The sequence below is a fragment of the Brienomyrus brachyistius genome, chromosome 7 (genome assembly GCF_023856365.1).
Source record: "Brienomyrus brachyistius isolate T26 chromosome 7, BBRACH_0.4, whole genome shotgun sequence".
Classification (NCBI taxonomy): domain Eukaryota; kingdom Metazoa; phylum Chordata; class Actinopteri; order Osteoglossiformes; family Mormyridae; genus Brienomyrus; species Brienomyrus brachyistius.
The window spans coordinates 26,569,386-26,590,447 of record NC_064539.1 but is presented as its reverse complement, the minus strand read 5'-3'; the positions used below and the strand labels follow the sequence as shown (position 1 = coordinate 26,590,447).

Below are 21,062 nucleotides of genomic sequence, written 5' to 3'. Positions count from 1 at the left end.
TTAATATCTCCCCTTATAGCCCGTTGTATGTCCCAGGCAGAGCTGCGTGTAACGTGGGTGAAGAGCTGTCATAAACAGTCTTCAAAGGCACAGGGGGAAGAAATAATATGGCGAGCATGCTGGGTCCCTGCTGATTTGGTGGGAGTCCCAATCAACATACAGACAGGCGCTATGTGTCACAGCTCCAAAGACATACCGGTATGGAAGAGGCCCCGCGGAGTGGGTGGGAATCCAGGCTCGCCGCTGTGGTAGCCTTTATCATAAGGAATAAATCAGTGACACGTAACAGGTGAAGGTTTAGGGTGTGTGGGGGGAGCAGCTCCCTGTTACGTTATGTGTGTGGAGGAGGGTAGAGAGCTCATGTTAAAAATATGCCTTCCATTAAGATGAAAGCATTGCACACACAGTCTTCCAAGAATGTTTTTGTTTTTACAGCAATATGAGAAGTAAGCCCTTATGATACGTTCTCATATTCTCACATCTCTTTTCTTCTTGTCCTCCCTAAAATATAATTTCACCGTAGTAAACTTGAGATGTGACTCAGATCACAGTGTATCCCATACATGCAAGTGTTCTTTAATGCATACTTTTCCCATGACAAAACTGTACATTGAGGGAGGTGACCTGTTGTCTTCCAGAACTGGGGGAAAAGTGTCTCCTCCTGCACATAGATAGAAGAGTCCCAGGACCCATATGATCTTACTTCACAGTGAAGGAAGGCGATGTACCAAATCAGATGGGGGTACCCATTTGGTACTTTGGGTGCAAATGTGTTCATTGTCAGTTGGTTATGCAAATAACCTGCTGCATAATACAGCCCGCATCTTGAAAAAGCATAGTTATGAACTCAGAAACAATGATAAATGAAGTAAAAAAAAAATAACAAACAATAATGGATAAGTGAGTAATTGAAAATACCCAAGCTACAATTGCAATCTGGCTGGAAGAACAGATTCAACAAGGTCTGGATGGCATGACTGTATGGCTGCACTGCACTGGAAAATTTTCAGATATTGTTATGTGAATTCTTTTTGATGGATATTGCACTACTTATAATGCAAAAAGGAGTACACCCAGATTCACCCAAAATGTACTATAGCAAAATTGTATTATCTAACGATAAAGTCCATCAAATAAGTTGGTGATGTTGCTACGAGTTGTGCTGACAAATCAATTGCTTTTGCTTAGTGTCTTCTCTGTAGAATCCAAAATGTTTCCATACAATGGAAGGTAAATTGTTCTCTTTTCTCCTTCCCACTTATTTTGTTAAATTTCTCACAAATGCCTCTATGAGTGATTTAAACAGCAAGAAGGAAAATGATTATGATTGGCTCGGAGAGCACATGCAGAGCTACTGCAAAAGCAGTGGTGGTAAACTTTAAACTTATGTTTTAACATATAATAGGCAGTCTTGAAAAGGAACAATCATGAAAACTGTAAAGCTTGCTAAGTTTTGTTTCCTATGACAGAGTAAAAATGTTGCAGAATATCCTCACTGTCTATGGGCAATTATCCTCATCGTGTATGTCACCGGGATTTCAAAATACCAGAACTGTATTGAAAAATTACCATACCATATACTTTGGTATAACGTCTGAACTGTATAGAGGTATGAAAAAGAAAGAAAGCCAGAAAGATCATCCCAGCTGATTTTTTGCAGTCCTTTCAATGTGAGAATTGCATAATAGCCATTTTTGAATTTAGTAAAAATTTAGTATTTTTACTTACAGTCTTTGCCACTTTCTTAACATGCTGTATTACTACTCAGATATCAAAATAGTTGTTTTCTCTGTATTGAGTTGTTTAATATGAAGGTAGAAATGTAGGGTGATTTAAAAATGGAAGAGAGTAAAGAGTTACAGTACAGCATACAAAGGGTGGCGGTGGTCCTGGTCCTGTGTTAGGTCATGGCAGGAATGGGTGCTGTTTACGTTGTTTTTGTCAGTCTAGCAATCTGAAAGCAAGAGGAAGATCCTCGGTGACATGTCGTCCGGAGAGAGGTGTGGAATTGGATTAGTGCCTCTGGTGGAGGCATGGCGTGCTGGGGGCAGAGGTCAGACCATGTTAAGTGCATGTCCAATCTACAGAGGGCTGTGCGAGTTAAGTCACAACATATAAAGATCTGCAGTCTGAATTATGTGAAGTAATGGAATAAGGCACTGAACACCCACACTGCCGGGTCATTTCTCCACCGACTGACCCTGACAATCATTCCGTGATTCTTTCCTTACAACTGATAAACTGCGTAACATTGAGTTATTGTTGTGCATGATAGGCAGTGTTATTTGATCAAATTCACTGCATAAAAAATCTATGTTTATTTATTTAGTTGCTTTGGGCGGTACGGTTGTTAGCATTGTTGCCTCTCACACCTGGGACCCGTTATGAAGTATCTGCCCAGGTTCCGAGTGTGTGGAGTTTGCATGTTCTCCCCCGTTGGTTTCCCCCCACCCTCCAAACACATGTCGATTTTAATTGGAGTTACCAAAGTGGCCATAGGTGAATGAATGCTGTGTGAGTGTGCCCTGTGATGGGTTGGTGCCCCATCCTGAATTGTTCCCAACGTGATGCCCGCAGTGTCTGAGATAGACTCTGGAATCCCATGACCCTGAATAGGCCAAGCAGTTACAGAAAATGAATGTATGTTTGTTTGTACTGTAAGTATTAAAAGTATAAATCGTTCATGGTCACACATCAGATTATTTTTTTTTGATTAAACAGGATCTTTCTTTTTTGCCCCACTAAAGAACTATTTACCATTCAGTAATAATTACAAATTTAAATAGGGCTGGGCAATATAAATGATATGTTGGCATATTGTCATTTGCTTGATAGCACATCACAGCCTATACAACAGCACAGAAACGAACACAGTTCCAATATGGTAGTTTTTTTTTTAAGAATGGACACCCAGTGCCCAACAAAATGCCCAGCAAGGTTGAGAGAGTTAGTCACATGCTACTGTTTTTGCAAAACACATTAGTCCTCGGAGAGATGAGTGCTCACTCAGAGGAAGATTTGGTGTAGGTGTCGATGAAGAAGGAAAGCACGTCTTTTAAAAAAGGGGATTTTGCCGATGAACAAGATAAGAAGGCATCTGTGGTGCAGCAGTACTTTGCCAATTTAAAGTACGACACGCATCACACTAGTGTTGTGTACTGTAAACTCTGCCAAAAACCTGTGCCAAATAAGGCTGGAAATACTGTGAATTTATTACACCACGCAAAGCATTGCCATCCAGTGGAACATACAGAATGCAAGTGCTTACAGTCACAGACTTCAGCAATTAGTGTCTCCACTTTTAATCTGAAGAACTTCAAGACAAATCACGTCCTGCACTGGTTAAAAGTGGGACACAGCATTTTATTTTTCATTGCGGGATGGGTGACAACTCTACCAGCAATGTCAAACCCGTCCCCTGGAGCTAGTGGCGAGGCAGTCAAAAACTAGCAACAAACTGCACCGGCAGCCTATTACTAGTGTTATGCCCTATGACAAAAATGTTTATTTTTGATTTATTTATTAAAATTAGATTTCAGTTTGCAGTCCATTCAATTTGTCTTTATGTTCTGAATCTGCTTTAGGGGAATCCCAAGGGAGTATAAGGCAATAATGAAGCCTCAAAGTAAAGAAACAAAGAAATAATGGCTTGAATTATATTGTCATAATTATCAGTATTGTCTAGGGCTGTAAAGCTACACATATTTGTTGTGTACCGTTCAGTACATCGTTTTCAGTTTGGTACACTTAATGAAACAAATTAACACATTTATTGACACAGGTGCAACCTAAATTCACAAGTAGATGTTCAGCACGGAAAACATTATGGTTATTGTAGCAGAGACTTTGTTACGGCTAACGCTGGTTACAGTCAGTCATATTCGGCGGCTTGGGAATTATTTTTAATTATTTTTAATTTATTTTCTGATTACTGAAGCCAAACAAAAAGCAACATGAATGTTCCTTTCTGTCTTGTCAGTTTTCATATTCCACTACTTCTATCATCCCATCCACCCATCCACTTTCCAAACCGCTTATCCTATTGGGTCGCGGGGGGTCCAGAGCCTATCCTGGAAGCAATGGGCACAAGGCAGGGAACAACCCAGGATGGGGGGCCAGCCCATCGCAGGGCACACTCTCACACCATTCACTCTCACATGCACACCTACGGGCAATTTAGCAACTCCAATTAGCCTCAGCATGTTTTTGGACTGTGGAGGAAACCCCACGACGACATGGGGAGAACATGCAAACTCCACACACACGTAATCCAGGCGGAGACTCGAACCCGGGTCCCAGAGGTGTGAGGCAACAGTGCTAACCACTGCACCACCATGCCGCCCCTACAGTACCTCTGTCATATAATTTTATTATTTCCTCTTATTTTCTGTTATCTTCTGTGGCTTGGGTTTGGAGGAAGGAACAAAACAGGAACACGAGACAAAGACAGCAGGAGATGAGTAGAAGCTGGACGGACAGATACAAAGGATGGGGGTGCTGTATAGAGAGCAATACTAGACATGGCAGAGACTGACATCAGGCAGGGACAACAGCCCTCTCTGTCTGTATGACGTGCATAAATGGATTTTAAAAACCATATAATTGCAAGGATTTGGCAAGAATAAAAAAGAGGATGAAAGTGGACACGCAAAACTGAGAATAAATCATCTAATTTGTTTCATCCCACTAAATGTTAAAAGGTGAAGACTTGGGCCGATCACTTGGTGATTTACATTTATCCTCCTACCCCCCCCCCCCCCCCCCCCCCAGATTCGGATTGCAGATAATATATTAACTGATATTTGAAGTATTTATACAGTGTAGAGGGTGTTCCAAAAAGCAAAGTGGGTTTTCTGTATTAGTGTGGAATTAGTGAACTTCTCGGGGAGTGCATCTCACCTTTCATTACATTTAACAGTGCCCAAAAAAGAAAGAGCCAGGAACATTGAGCTCCAGTCCTGAGGCAGCAGGGCTTATTGATCTGTGTTCTTGATGGTTTTAGAGAAAGAGCAAGGGGGAGATGGGGGCATAGAGAGAAAGGGAGAGAGAGGGGTAGAGGGAGTCCCAGAGACGGGTGTTGCAGTCCTTTGAGATTGATTGCTGCTGGCCCAATTCCACCCTGGGCTTTGACCCTCTGTCCTTTACAGTAATTTATGGGTTGCATTTTTGTAGATTTAAACACTTGTCTGGGGCCATCACAGCCCTGTGCAGAGAGCGACCTGCATGGGACGAGGAGCCAGTGTGTACAAAGAATCCTGGGAAAATAAAAATTCCCAACGTTGGGCAGTGTTCCAATATGGTGCCCATTTTGCGACTTCCCCGATGATTATTCTTTCAGCTGACATTTCACTGAGCTGAAAATGAATAATTAACATGCAAATTTGGCATTCATTTTTTATACTGGCACAATATTGGATAAAGTACCTCATTCAAGGTTGCCCTGTCAAAGTCAACCTTCGGAATTTTTTCCCAAGGTGGTTGTGCCTACCAAAACGCACTACTTAGGGCACTGAATACCTTGCCAGATCTCTGAAATGCTGCCCCACGTCCCACGCCCGTGTTCTCCCAGTTTCTGGGTGTGATTCATAGTTGTAGGGCTTTTGCTAATAGTGAGGTTAAATGTCTCAACGAAAGGGCTTTTTGGCCCCGTTGATTCTAAAGGTCTCTTACATGTGCTGTCTCTTACATATGAGTTTTGCAAAACAAGATGGCTGTTCTCTTTGATGGGCCCAGGCAAAATTTAAGGAGCCATTGATGCTATGCACCATTAGACGCTGCGTAGCTGCTGCAGGGCTGGTCGGAGCATAACATCACGTTACACAGTGATCAGCAGTCTGACTCCAGCTGCTCCAGTGTGGGGTCCCTTCTTGACCATTCTGAGCAGAGTCCTCATGAAGCAACAGGAAGTGATCTGGTGAGGAGCACCTCTGCAGATTATTACAGATTTGCAATTTAATAGCACTGAGATCTTTTCCAAACCTCCGAAGTGAGTCCCTCAAGTGCCAAAACCTATTAGTTTAGGTTTTTAATCACAGAACAGGAGATGAGGATTATTTTTTCGTTCTTCTCCGGGGAACATCTTCTTTCCTGAGTACCTGGGTTGTTGTTGTGACGCATGTTGAAGGGATGAAGAAACTGATTTCCCATGATGCTTTGGGTCACAAAGTGCCGCACTTCACTAGGGTATATGAGAGCTCACAATGTCAACGGGGTACTCCGTGGACAGCTTCTCCACATGATGCCCGTACGCACTGAAAGGCACGGAGCTCGCTCTATGTGAGAATGTGAGCACGAGTGCATGAGATCATCCCATTAGCAGGAATCACAATGAGTAGCACTGCGGTAAAGCAACACAGGCAGTGAGGTTGAGGCCTGGAATCTTCCCAGCCAAAAGATTCTCGGAGGACCACCATTCAGTGGGCAAATCTGAAGTAAAATAAAGTATTTTCTTTTGTTCGAATATAGTAATAATTATTGTCTTTCAGAATGCATAAATGCAATGATGCTCCAGCAACCCTGACCAGTTTGCACAATGGATGGATAAATATAAAAAGAACAGGAACATTTATAGTTCTAAACGAATCACTTTTGTTTTACAAATGTGCTTTACACACAAATACCAGAACTCAAGAGAAGTTACAGTTGTAACTTTTTTGTATTAGTCAGGAGTTCATTGTCACAATGCCTCCAAACACAATAAAATGCAGGGATCAGTGGGTTTGTTCTGAAATGGGGCCGTGCTATATGAACATCCCCTTCCTCTGTTTCGCTCTGTTTATCTTAGGCTGACCCTGGCTCTTTGTCTGTCTCACGCACTTTCTCACTTTCTCGCACTCTTTCTTTATCTCTCCTTTCATAGCTGATAATTCTGCTCTTTAAAGACTTTAAAGGACTCCCCATGGGTGTATTAATAGCTTCTGTTGAATTATTGAGGGGTGAGAGTTGCTAATAATCTCACAGGACCTGTCTGACAATGACACAGAAGACAGAGGAAAAACAATCACGCAGCACCTCTTAAAGTGAGCTGATTGGGGGATGGGAGTCAGCGCTGAGTTGCTCACCAGTCGTTCATCTCCGCTAACAAAGTCAGGTATGCATCTCGGATCCTTCGTCACTCACTTGGCAGTGTCCTCTCCCCAAGCCAAACAGAGGTAACAGCGATTTGTATTTGAGCTACACGCATCCTTGCTGTGTGAGAGCGATGCCGCCGCGTCAGACACGTGTGCCGAATGACAAAGACAGACAAGGGCGAGGAACACTAACCGCCTGTTTGCATCTAAAGGCGTTAAAACAACGGCAAGCAGCGCACTTGCAGATGCAGGCCATTAGGGCAGTTTATGCATTTTTGCAGAGCTCATGCTGATCCCATGGGGTGCTTCTACTGCTCTGGGTTTACACTCTGACCCTCTATTTTTAGGACTGAACACACCCTTATTCGTATTGCATTTATTCTGCTTTAACAGCTCTTAACTGCTCTTATAGCTGCTAATTCTGCTAGATTATATATTTTTATATGTTGTGGAGGTTTTTTATTTTGTGCAGCAAGCATGGCTCCGTATCTTTATGTAAAAGTTGAATCTTTTTACATGCTTGCTTAGCCAGATTATATATATTTCTTTACTCTTTGTGCGGCTAATCAAGTGTGCAGGTTAGCATTTCAGGTAAAGTTTTAACAAGAGTTTCCTAACCGAGGATTGACAGCTCAGCTGCTTTTGTCCCCTGACTGTCTCCGATTGGGCCGCTGTCCCGGGGGCCATAAGGAGGTGGAGTCACACCGCCACCGGGAATCTGGGTGTTTTTGGGGGTGGTCGTTCTTTTAATAATGCATTCTGCTACTCGCCGCTGCAGAGAACAGACGCCACTAACCCTTTCGATTGAGCTTCATAATCGCATTAAAGGAACCTTTGAATATGAAATGGGGATAAGAAAGTGCGACTCCATTGCGAGGGTCTTTTTTTAGCACAGTTTGCGAGTGGTGTGGGATTATAATAGAGGTGGGGGTGTTATACTCCTTGATGAATACCACCTCCGTCATCTCATAACATTCACCTTCTGTTCTGTTACATCCTGCTAGAATAATATCACATGTAGGCAGCAGATTCATTAGTGCCTGAAACATCTCCTGAATTTTTAAGCTATATTTTATTGAATTAAAAAAATGGACTCCGGGTGGTATCAACATGGTAATTGAACATTTCTTGTATTTTTTTTTTTTTTACTTAAATTGCACTCTTCAGCAGTGCATTGTTATTTGATCAGGGATTGCTGCTTTAAATGAAATTATTTTAAGATGATAGTGTAGAACAACATGAAACATGAAAACAATGAAAGATTCCTTAGTGTTCCTTAAGACCTCATGTACAGTAGTCTGCTGGTTAATACACTGAGATCTTTTCCAAACCTCCCAAGTGAGTCCCTCAAGTGCCAAAACCTATTGGTGATAATGATGCTACGGCTATCGTATGGTGCGTTTCGTGCCACCAGTTTCGGTTTCGTTAAATCGCATGGCCCTTTGCTAGCTTCCTGTGTACTGTGGAATTTCTGTCACACTGCAGCTCATATTAAGAGATGGGCAGGTTGTGGGGCTTGCAGTTTTCTTAATGCAGCTAAGAGATTTTGTGCTATTTATTTCACTGTGTCGACTTTACGTGTACCTGACCAGTGCTTATGAGCAGTAGTCCTGTGTATATAGTGTTTCATTTATCAGGGGTGTATTCCAGAATTATCATGCATGCGTGAGAGCCTCCAGGAGGAGATCATGGCACTGGAAATGACAACAGCCTAAGTGCAACATAAATTTGGGCAGTTTTTTTTTTTCTTCTTTTATTTCAGACAGCAGCTTCATAGGACCGCCTTTGATATGGCCCCTGGGGGTCTGTGTGTCTCTTTCTGTTTGCCTTTCTTCCATCTTTCTTGGTTTTTCTTCTTTTCTCCTCTATCAGCGGGTCCGGGTCCCTCGAGGGTGTCTGGCATATCCGAGATAAGAGCCCAGTGTGGGACACAGGGGATGCTGTTCAGAGACGCCAATCTTATCTTATCTCTCCCCACCTATTTTGCTTTCTCTCTCTCCGTCTCCCCCTCTCTTCTTGTCTGACACCTTTCACTCCTTCTTGCTTTCTCCCTTACTCTTCCTTCCACTAGACTTTGTTGCCCTGTAGAGGGTGGGGAATTGGGGTCGAGGAGGAGGCATGCATTCCATTTAAATTAAATCACAGGCTCAAGGAAGTCAAATTGGTTTAAGAAGCTAAAACCAGCACTCTGACTTTCTTTATTATCTTTTATGCTTCTTTTACCCACCGGAGACAAGAACAAGGAAAATAACTTCGTGCTCCGTCCAGAAGCCTTTTGCCGAAGCACAGACTGATTCAAAATACAAACTTTCCATCTATATTTTTTAGCCTCCCGCATGTCCTCTGTGTTTTCAAGATGGCATGTGAAAAAAATATTAAATGTTTACTCAGGGACAGATATCGTGCAGTATTTTAATTTAACATAACCAATTAGTAACTATGTAATTAAGAAACACCTGTTGGTAGCTGTATGGATGCGGATGTATGTAGTCAATAAGAGCAAAGGCTTCCTGGAGTAATTAGACCGCAGCATTACCCGGGTGTGACAGGTTAAATACTGTCATCCCTGAGAGCTGAGGGCTAAAGACAGAATAATCCGAGCAAAAAAACCCGTGCTGTTGGATAGAGGGAACACCGTCACCATGCCAATGGATGCAGCTGAGTTTCTGAATCTACCCTTAACCCCACCCCCCCTGGGAAATCCTAAGACATGAGGGGGAAGCAGCCCCCATGTCTCTTCCTACCCTGGGACCCCCTCCCCAGGTAAATCCCTGACATATGAGGGACAGTTCATACACATGTCTCCTGAACCCCAGCCGCCCTACATCGATCTCCAAGTCCCTCAGTATTCAGCGTCAGTATATACAAGCTGTTAAATCATCGGTCCGAAGCACCCTCCTCAGTGAGCTCCAATCAGCTCCAAGCACAAACCATGATGCGTGCACACACAAAAACAACACCACCAACAACTAGTGAAGTGATCCACATATCCTGTCCCTACAGGAAGGCGGATGGCAATATAAGCTAGTGAATTACAGTCTTCTGTAGCAAAGGTTACTTCATTATCACATTACTGCATTGCCAAAAGTTGTCTTCATTGTTCGTGAAAAATGTTTCCAGATATAGATTACTTAAGCAGATACATGAACAGATGCTTTTATCTGAAGCAACTGACATAGCCCTGCAAATTAAAAATCCAAGTGGCCGCGAGAACTACAGAAACATTTTCAGAACATCCCTCGCGGGAACAGGAGAAATAGCTATTAGGCTGCTAGAACTGCAGCCCCAGGGCAGGGGGGTTTTCTTTCGAGCTACGAAGAAGGCCCGTCTTTTTCCTGTAACAGGAGTCTCTGGCCTCCACGTGGAACTGTTGCTGTAGCGCTAAGTAAAAAGAAGACACAATAGAGATGGACGCTGTTGGTGGTGTTGCAGTGCTGTCAGAAATGGATTCAGATATCGGAACGTGATCAGTCACGTGACCTCAGAGCCAGTAACTCACATGTTGACGCAAACACAGCTCAGACACGCAGATATGCTGAGATCGTTACTGCTTTCGGTTCCCCCTCATACTGTCATGTTTGTTTTTATTTTGTATGTTTTCGCTATTTATGCTGGGCCACTCACCCCTAGTCTCTATTGTTTACATCATTTGTCTGCTTTTGAAAACAGATTTATGTCCAAATGGACTCACGTCCATCCAGTTTCCTTCCTGTCCAGGTTCACCGTGAGCCTGGAGCCTATTCTAGAAAACACAGGACACAAGGCAGGGAGCACCCTGGACAGGATGCTAGGCACACACACATAAACACACACGCACACATATTAATAGTGTTATGGGAACTCATTTCTATGGACATAATCCTAAACCAAGTTATGACGACCTTACCCTCTACACAGCCTTAACCTTAATCATAAGTAACCAAACAAAATACAAGACTTTTGGCATTTTTAGTTTTTTGATTGCATTCACAGGTCTTTATATACTTACACACACACACACACACACACAGCTACAAACTCTGGGCAGTGAATTGGAGAGGCCAGTTCACATATCGCCTGAATTCAGAAGAAACTGGCAAGAAGAAAAGAGCACGCGAACTTCATAGACACGTAACCGAAGTCCAAATGAGATCCACAGGCCCGGAGGTGTGAGGCTGCTGTCCTGCCCTCTGAGTCACCGCACCAGCCACAGCTCGACCACCGGATGCTTTAGCTCCCTGTTTAAAATGAGGGCCTCGCATGTTTATGCCAGTCGGCTCATTTTAGCGATTGGTCCTACTTTGCTTGCAGCTGCAGTACTTCAGAGCCTTATTTCAAGCAGTGTGTCATGGTTTCTCTATTTCTGCTTCTGCCAGGCTGTGCCTTTCTCACCTACTGTGCCAGGGAGTCAGCGCTAAAGGCTCAGAGTGCGCTCCACGAGCAGAAGACCTTGCCAGGGGTAAGTCACTGGAAACTCACACGCTCTCACACAAACACACTCACACACACACACTCGTATGCCTATAGAAATGAATGGAGAGTCCCCACAAAGATATAAATACGAATGTGTGTGTGTTTGTGTGCAAAGTGCTTCTTCTTCCTTATATTTCTCCTCATCCTACACTTGACCTCCGCAGACCTTGGTGCTTCTGTCTTTTAATGTTTTATGAGTGCCCTCATGTTTGGACCTGATGGACTGTTTTTGCACGTCTGCCTTTATAGATTTAGTTCAATAGATAATAGTATAATAGAGCTACTGATTATAGCTATACAAACATCTGTGTGTGTGTGTGTGTGTGTGTGTGTGTGTGTGTGTGTGCAGGTATACCTATCCTTATGGGGACACAATGTCCCCATAACGTGATAAATATCCATTTCTTTTTTTGTTATAAAATAGAGTTTTCCCTTATGGGGTCCAGGAAACCGGTCCCCATAAGGGAAAACTCTATTTTATAAAAATCAGTGACTGCTATTAAAAAACTAAAAATACAAAAACCATTGTATTTTCCTTGGTTACTTATGGTTATGGTTAGGGCAGGGTGGGGGTTATAGTTGTCATAGTTAGCGTTAGCATTTTTCCCATAGAAGTGATTGAGCGCATAAGGATTAGTTCATAAGGATAGGTGTACCTGACGTGTATATGTGTGTGTGTGTGTGTGTGTGTGTATATATATATATACTATATATATATATATATATATATATATATATATTACTGTGATGTACACAGCTGTACATTTTTCACAACAGCCAGCAGGAATATTTTTTATCAGAACTAATTTCATATATATATATATATGAACAAAGTTAATTTGTATATGACCACGATTATTTTTATGTACCTTAGTGCCTCTGGGTCTCAATAAGGCATGTGTTAATTTGATTCTATTTACTAAGCAAGTTAAGCAGGTTGGTATCAGCCCTACCAAGACCTAGCATTCATAGATCTGCCCTCGATGCTGATTAATTTAATTTGATTAAAGTCACTATCCATCGCCATTGTTCAATGAATAAAGCTAATTAGACCAATGATGCTAAATTTTATGATGATTGTTAGGATTTCGTTGGGTTTTGATGAATTATCTATTCCCAAAAAATGGTGTAATTTCGCTACACAATTTTAACATGAAAAAACTGTTTTAACGCAGATTAGTTCAAAGCTTAATATACAGTGGTGACTCTAAATATGCTGCAGATGACTTCATTATTGATTAGTGCAGTTTAACAAGACTGATTAGAAATCTGTGAAGAATTGGAGAATCTTCACACTCTTCAGAGGGCTGTTTAAAGTCAGATTTGTTTTAACCGACTTCTCAAAGGAAATAAATTGTGTTACTATTTCCCATGTCTCTTTAAATTTAGGAGATGTCCTGAAAAAGTTCTGGTGGCAGCTGTGCACTATGGTTCGTAAAGCAGAACGATGCAGTGAACAGAAACTTCACAGTAGATGGCGTGCAGTACCGCTCAGGCCGGTCTTTGGACCTTGCCAGAAAATCATGTCCGCGGTTTCAGAGCCTGACAGTGTGATGATCACTAGCCCAATGTACCGGGTCATTGTGTGTGCAAGGTCTTGTTTACCTTAGCTGCTGCACATAGTCTTCCTGTTCAGCCCCTTGTGCTGCCCTGTGTTTCAAAGCTTCCGAGTGCTGAAATTTTCCAATCAGGACAGACAGCTGTCTGTCTCGATAGTTTATTCTATACAACTGACGGACAGTTAAACTTGTCCACTCACGTGTCAATGTCAGGAATGCCAGGATAGTATGCCCATCCATTCGTAAGGCCAGCTCTGGCTGCCCTGGTGGGTGATGTGGTTAAGAGCATATAGTAGCATCTTTCCTGGACACCCTTCTTTTTACGTTTTGTGCTACAAGGGACAAGACATTAATTATAATCCCCTGAGTTCCAGCTTCACTGGTGCTATGACGGATCTGAGAGACTTATTGATTCCCATGTAAGGCCGGTATGGCTGCAGGGATGATGAGGCACTCAGGTGAGACTCTCTTACAGTATGTTGAGATTCTAAAGAGTCACCTCAGGGTTCACTGGCTGAGGACGGAAGGTGCAGCCACGGTTATTATGGATTATGGGTAGATTGTGATGCTTGTCGCTGAGAGAAAGTGGCCGCAGGAGAATCTGGCCTGAAAACTCTTCTTCTGAACTCGCCATGGCATGAATCTTTCTGCAGAATTAGATTCTGCTGCCGTTTCGGCCAATTAATAATAATAAAAAAAGAGGGACCTCTTTCTGTTTGAGAGCACAGCCTTTGCTTTGGACATAGGACAGGCATGGATATAGGATGAAAAGGAAGGAAGAAATGTTGCAGAGTGAAAAAGAATAAAATACAAACACCAAAGAAAGAGAGATCCCATATATACAAGACGGCAGGGAATCAGAGAGCATTCTGGCAGTTGGGTTGTTATGAGAAAACCTCTGAGAGCTTTTTGGTGTTGAGTGCATGTGGGATTGAGGCAGGGAGAATCTATACCATTGACGGACTTGGTGACCCACTTGCATGGTAGAGATTTCAATGACCCACCACAGCAGTCAATACTACCGATGGCTGTCTGGGATGAACGGGAACATTTAGGAGTCACTATTGTGGAGCTGTGCACTCGGCTAGCTGCAGAATCTGATGACTGCTTGAGGTGTTATGTACTTTTGTGTGGAAGCAGGACTGAATTTTGGCAGTGCCCCCGACCCCATAGTACTAAGAGCAACGGCCACTGAAGGGATACTGAGATACTGTCCAAGTCAAGCAGTCCTTCAGTGGAAATAATCTGCAGAACAGCCTTGTTGCAAGATATTAGACGTATCCCACAGAAACATCCGGAATTTGCTTGGTTTGTAGTTGTTTTCTGAATTGAAAGGGGAACCCCCCCCCATAACCTTATTCAGACCCTCACTACAACAGCCTGCTAGCCTACGTTCGATATCATTATGATGGAAAGTCAGAACAGCGTGTGCAAAGGCAACCTGGGCGGCTTTTAATAATTAATAGCTTTGCCCGCTTCAGAGTGAGCAGTAATTGCATTACAGGTCACTTATCAATAGCAATTCGGGAAGGTTGTGGTGATGTGCAGTGCACAGCAATCGATGGGCTTGCACTGTGCCGGGACCGCCGGAGACGCATTAGTTGCACTAGCCCATCGGCCCTGGAGCAGCTTCATCGCAGTGTGTGATGCTGTTCTTTTCTCATATGTAAATTGATAGACTGAGCTGCCATCATGTTTTTGGGTTGGGTAAACACACACACGTGAACTTAACAGAAGGGTGAGCAGTGCCACGGTTTCGATTCTCAAAATATTTTAGTGAACCTTTAAAAAAAAAGGAATAACGAAAAACAGTTTTGCATATTTATAATATCACAGCATTTTAATAATGGTAATAACCCATTTCCAAACATTTACTGGTCTGTGAGATGCTTATTGCTTTGTGGAATCATAGTTACAGGCCCATACAGAGGGTGTTCGTTATGTGTGGTCAAAGGATTGTTTATTACTGGTAGACTGCAAAAGGAACAAGAGGGCCAAGGATCTTTGATTGACAGACAACCGCGTCCCTATTTCGTATTGTTCATCCTACCTCACACGTCCATTAATGTTATCATGCAGTTTATATTTTTAGTGTTGATTGTAATTATTCTTAAATAATTATTTATTGAATAACATCAAATGATTGAATCAAGCCTTTGGTGAAACTAAGATTAGTCTGAAGTGGAGCTCTTAGGCCACCATGCCACCTATTGGCCTTGCTGCATAAGCACAGCACTTCACTATGCCACCAGCCTTCCCACTGCCACAGCATGGCCACCCCCACTGCTGTCAGACCAATACTACTGTCTGCCAGATCATCCACCAATTCTTTGCCCTCTCAAGTCTGTGGACAATTATTTTTTTTCACAAGCAGGCTGTCAGCAATAAATTGTGTACCCCAGATTTGCAGAAGAACTTTTTTCTCCTGGTTCGTCGTTCTTCCATAGCTGTTAAATCAGAGGATTATGTGCACTTATCGGAGCTGTACTTTGGCAGAGAGTATTGTCAGCTGAAAACGGATGCATGTTGCACACCTCCCACGCACGTTACTCTTTGAATGTCATGGGTCTCCAGCAGTATTATGCTCCCCTTCCACTGGGTCTTCATCGCTCCTCCCCCACGGTCAGTTGTTCTCCTTGTCCTCTCCCACTTGTCTCCCTCTCGCAGTCGCTGCCACTCCTCCTGCTCTCTCATTCACTTCCTAAGGGAGGGGGAAGAGCAGGAGAAAGAGGCAGGTGATTTTGCACGCTCTAAATACAGCCAGGCCATGCTGGACAGTCCTGGGGGAGGAGGGGATGGGGTGGGGGGTGGTGGAGGCAGAGGGGTGAAGTGAGTGGCAGTCTGCAATGTGTGTCCCACTCTTTTTCACCCTTTCTGTCTTTCTTTTTGTGATATTTATTTCAGTTAGCTGGCTCTTACTCATTATGGGTATTTTGTGAACAGGCTCAGATGGTCCTGCCTTGCCAGAACAGCCAGACTGGGCATTAATGATATGTCTGGATAGCTGGGCTGTGTTCCCTGATTTTGATGACACATGCCCTCGACACAATGAAATTTTCATTAAGGCTGCTTTCCATTCAGTTTGTAGCTGGGATCTCAACCTATATTACGGTATAAGGCTGGGTAGGTTTGTATGAGTTTCTGCTCATACACTGTTGTTTGGAACTTGATTTAAAGCCTTGGATGTTACTGTTTGACCAGCTGGGCAGCGATTACTCTAAATCTCAATTAATTTTTTAATGCCTGTATTGTTTGTTCTTCTGCTGCTTCCCTCTGGTCCGTTCTTCCTGCTTGTTCTAACCCTTCCTCTCTCTCCCTCTCTGTCTTTTTACTCTCTGGAGAGCACACTGACAGTTTTTCTCCGTGTCACCTTTCCACATGGAGGAACAATTGGCTCAATGGAGTTCTCTTCGCTTTTACTTGCTGTACCCAGCCAAAAACCAGAGAGTGGTCCACTCTGGAGAAGCACTTGATTGAAGGCTTCATGCTGAGAGCTCAGAAGGTGTGAGGATCCTGCTAGCAGTTCTCTCCTGGCGGGGTGTATTTACTTTTCATACACTGAGCCCATCTCAGGCGTGCAATGCGTTTAGTCCGGCGCTCTGCCTTTGGTCAGAGGCTCACCGCGACACAATTTTGTGACAGCTGTGATTCCGAGCCAGACAGGGAGGGGGCGCCACAGAGCGACACGTACATCTATCTCCAGGGGCCGCAGACACCAGCTAAGACACTCGCAAAAAACGTTGGCAGAGCCCGGCACATCGTACCACATACTTTATGAATCAATGTCACACTCCAGGAGAGGAGGAAAATGATTACGTTGCAAAGTGTGGGGAGGAGTAGGGGGGAGGGTAGAAGAATTACTTTGATGGATTGGGCCCCTCATGGGACAACCTTGTAATGCTCCCGGACAGCAGCCTGGCTCCATGATCCGGACAGGGACAGAGCTTTGTGATCTTTTGTTATTATGATGGGTTTTTTTTGTCATTTGTACAAGAGCGTGCTGTGAGGATGCACCGGGACAGATAGCTAATGACACAGTTTGGGGGAGACTAATTACTACAGGTGATTAAAAGCGAAACACTTTCATCCTACCCCCAACGCTGTATCTGGGCTCCTAATTGCCTTGCCAAGTAAATGAAGGCCAGAGATGCATGGTGTCATTGCATTAATGGAGTCTAGCATGCAGAGACATTGAGAGAGGAGGCATTGGTAAACTGATGAGAGAGCGGCCTTCTGGTGTGGTCTGCTCTTTGCAAGTAGCATTTTGTTTAGTTTGAGATTTTTTTTTTTCCTTTTTGCTTTAAGGGTACTTGTAAAGTTACTCATATAAATGAACTCCCAGGGACTGCAAATTGAATCTTTGGAGCAGACCTGCTATTCAGGCCTCATACCTTTGAGCCCAGCTTGTTATGAATTCCTCTTGATCTTGCATTGCATGCACAGTGCAACATCCTGCGCTGCTGCAATGTGCCACATCATTCAGTAGCGTGTCATGTTGAGTTCTCTGCATCATAACAAGTGGTGCAGGTGTAATTGTGAGCTGTCTGTCCCTAAGCACACTATTTAATGGGAATGACAACGACAAACTAGCTCTGTAAAGTCAGTATTTAGAGTGATGACTTGTTTTACTTGTAAAGACAGTGCAGCATCAGCAGCATGTTTTGGTCACCTGAATCGGTGCCAGTCCTCTGATTAGATCAAGTCAGCAAGGCAAGGGAGGCCGTCAGATGAGAGCTATCCAGCCCACCCCCCCAAGTAAGAGCCAGGCTAGAGCAGAAAAAGAGCCCAGTGGAACTTCCCTGTATCCCAGAAGGCCACACTCCGTCGGCTGTAGGGCCCTTCAGGCAGGAGTGAGGCCTTTTGAAAAATAGCCCATAGCAAGCTGTCTGATCTTAGGGGGCTTGCTTAACCTCTCCTGGAAGCACTTTTCATCATTTTTTATCGTGGCTGCTCTGTCATTATACCACATTATTTATTTTCCTTGCCAACAAATTACATCCCATGTAGCTTATCATTTTAACCTCTCACCTTCTCTAACAGCTGAGTGTTTACTGGGGAGTTTTTACTAAAATTCCTCGCGGGTACAGTAACGGCTCTTGTACGGAGATTTAAACGTACTGTTTTTTGATGGTCTGTTTCCAAACTGAAGCTTTTAATTTATCACAGATGTAATCAGAGAATCATAGAGGTCACACACACACACACACACAAGGTCATGCAAGCATAAACACAGATACAGACACAGGGGCAGGTTCATTGTTCATGGGGCCCCATTAAAAAATGTAATTTGGGCACCCTTACCCCCTTGTTGTAGTGACTGTTTGTAGCCAACAGGAGCCCCCCCCCCAAACCTCAGAGCCCCATGCAAATACATAGTTTGAATGGTAGTATACACCACTACTGTATATTCATTCTCTCAGTAATGTACATGTTGCACAAAAAAATGCATTTTTATGTAGATTAAAAGGGACTGCCAGAAAATATTCTCAGCAGAAACCATGTTTATGTTTTACCTTCACATGTAGATTCGCAGGCCTGCACACGCACGTCACAGTCGGGGTGTCCTACGGCTTCCTGACGTCTCGCACCCATCTGTCTGTCTGAGCGAGTGGCTCAGCTTTGACGCTGAGGCTCACTGTAGTGAGAGCTGAGAGCCAGCTCCTGGGCTGCTGAATGTGCCCCCTCCCCACACCCCTGCACACAGACATACAAAGTTCACTCTCTGAATTCTCTCCTTCTTCTTCATCTTGTTATATCAGGACTTTAGGGCTCTCGCCATTAAAGTTTAACACTACAACTTTCTGTGAAGCCGCTTTTGATAAATTAAACAAGCCCTGCTGTTCTGCACTCTCTCCCTGTCTCTTCAGCGGTACCTTCTCTCTTTCCCTCCCTTTTTTTCTTCCTCCATGTTTCCCTTGGGTGTTCCTCTGTCATATCTTTTTTTCTGAAAAGTGCATACATGCATCTTTACGGCTGTATTGACTATGCAGACTATTTCTAAAAACATCTACCACATTTAATGGGGGCAAATAGGTTGGCTATTGATTGATTGATTTTGGATACCCTTCCCAGCTAAATGAATATGTAATTTATTCCCATTTAAAGGGTGTGTATGTGGGGGGGGTGTGTGCTGTGGTGGCTAATCAGAGAAAATGAACGGGAGCATAGTGTTCCACATGCATTCGGTGCTTTGAGGTTAGAGCCTACAGATGTTTGCACCACCAGTCACTGCAAAACTGGGCCGGGAGGCCAGAGTGCAAAATCTGTGCAAGTCCCCGATAAGTACTGGAGCTCCTCAGAGATACACATAACCTGGTATCCTCCGCATCTTCCTCACACAAGAGCGCATGAACATGCGCACACAAACATCCCAGTTACTGCAGGCTGGCAGGCGAATTGGTCTAAGGATGTGAGAAAGAGGCAAACCTGCAGTAGAGCCAGTATCAGTCTTTCTGGCAGACGTGGACCTTTGAAAATGAAAATAACACGCTCAGCTCTGGGAGTACAGCACCCAGCACACCTAGTATATACCAGACAGCACACAGTGCACAGTAAGTAGTAGACTGTACACAATATGTATATTAAATATAAAACACAATGCACCTTAGTGCATAGAATGATGTACATGGTTCATACAGTAGTACACTTCACTCATTGCTGCATGTTGTATACAACACTTTTGATACTGACCTTCCACAATGTACCAAATTATTTCACTCAGTCAGAAAAGACCATTTTGATAGTAGTATGGCAGTTTAATGTGGGTAATTAGTCATGTTGTTATGCTTATAAAGGACATCAAAAACACTTTGTTGAGCATCTAATGAAAGCATAATGGTCATCACACAAAACAAAGGTTCTAGTTCAAATGGAAGTGTTGCCTTTGGAAGCTGAAAGTAAACATAAGGAAGAGGCAGAGATGAGCCATGGTGATTCACTAATCGTGCGCGCTGTGCTTTTATTGGTCTCAGATTTCAGTTATGCTGTCCTGCAATTAACTTCTCCTGCAGTAAATTATTATTCTTGGAACAAATGGTCGGGTCGTCTGCCAGCCATTTTTATTATTGTGATTATTACATCTATTAGCTGAAAGCTGCATATTGGCCTTTTCTCTTTCTTTTCACTGTTATTTTATGCATGAATGCCCCCTGTTTATTTTACTTTATCCTGAGTTCAGAGGAGCACATTGGAATACTTTGTTCAGTGACTTCAAAGGAACTTTAAATGTTTGGCATTGATTGATTCTTTCATAGCCTTTGTTGCCAGGTTTTCTGTTGGCTGGCCTGTCCCACTGAAGGAGGCTGAGCCGCTGTGCCTCATCACAAATGCTTGCTATTCCCCGAGAGGTTGCATTTAACAAACTGTTGGTGTAGCCAGTTTGACCATTAATAACGACCTAGGTGAGTCTCCAAAGGGCAGACTACTAATTAATGGCTGCCTGTTAAATCCCAAGGTGAGCCCATCCCTAGAGAAACTGCTAGCATGGCCATTGACAGCACTTTCCACGGCGCCCTTTAGGCACCTGAATTTCTCTTATAAAATGTCCATTTATAATGTGCATAGGTGGGCACGTGTAACTCAGTTTGGACAAATAGAAAACATTATATTTGACGGGCTTGGCAGACATGGCTTAATCCATGAAAACCACTCAATTGGCACTAAACATTTGGAAGGCTTAAAGTATGAAAATATAATGAAATGCACAATAATTCCTTGCTGAAAATTTGATGCAACATAGAAGAGTGTACATACATGCTATTAAACTGACCTGGAAATTAGATGAATCTTAACAGGGAAGTGTAAATAATGTATAATATAATATAATATATAAAATCTGCCTACTGTCCATGTTTGCCATCTATCAGCTGGCTGCAGTGGGATGATTACCTGAATAAAAACACAGATCCATCACATTTATTTGATGCTACTGTATTTTCTGGGCTTATCTTTCCTTGAGTGTGACTGATTTCCATTCTTGGGC

General features: G+C 43.2%; 1 protein-coding gene across 9 annotated transcripts in view; it reads left to right on the top strand.

Moving 5' to 3' along the window:
- Positions 1–21,062, top strand: part of celf4 (CUGBP, Elav-like family member 4) — a 73,935-nt gene that overhangs the window by 10,590 nt on the left and 42,283 nt on the right. For all 9 annotated transcript variants that reach the window (XM_049018638.1, XM_049018636.1, XM_049018630.1 and 6 more), the window contains exon 2: positions 11,426–11,508. In XM_049018638.1, the coding sequence (XP_048874595.1) occupies positions 11,426–11,508 (83 nt within the window). The remainder of the gene's footprint in view (positions 1–11,425; positions 11,509–21,062) is intronic.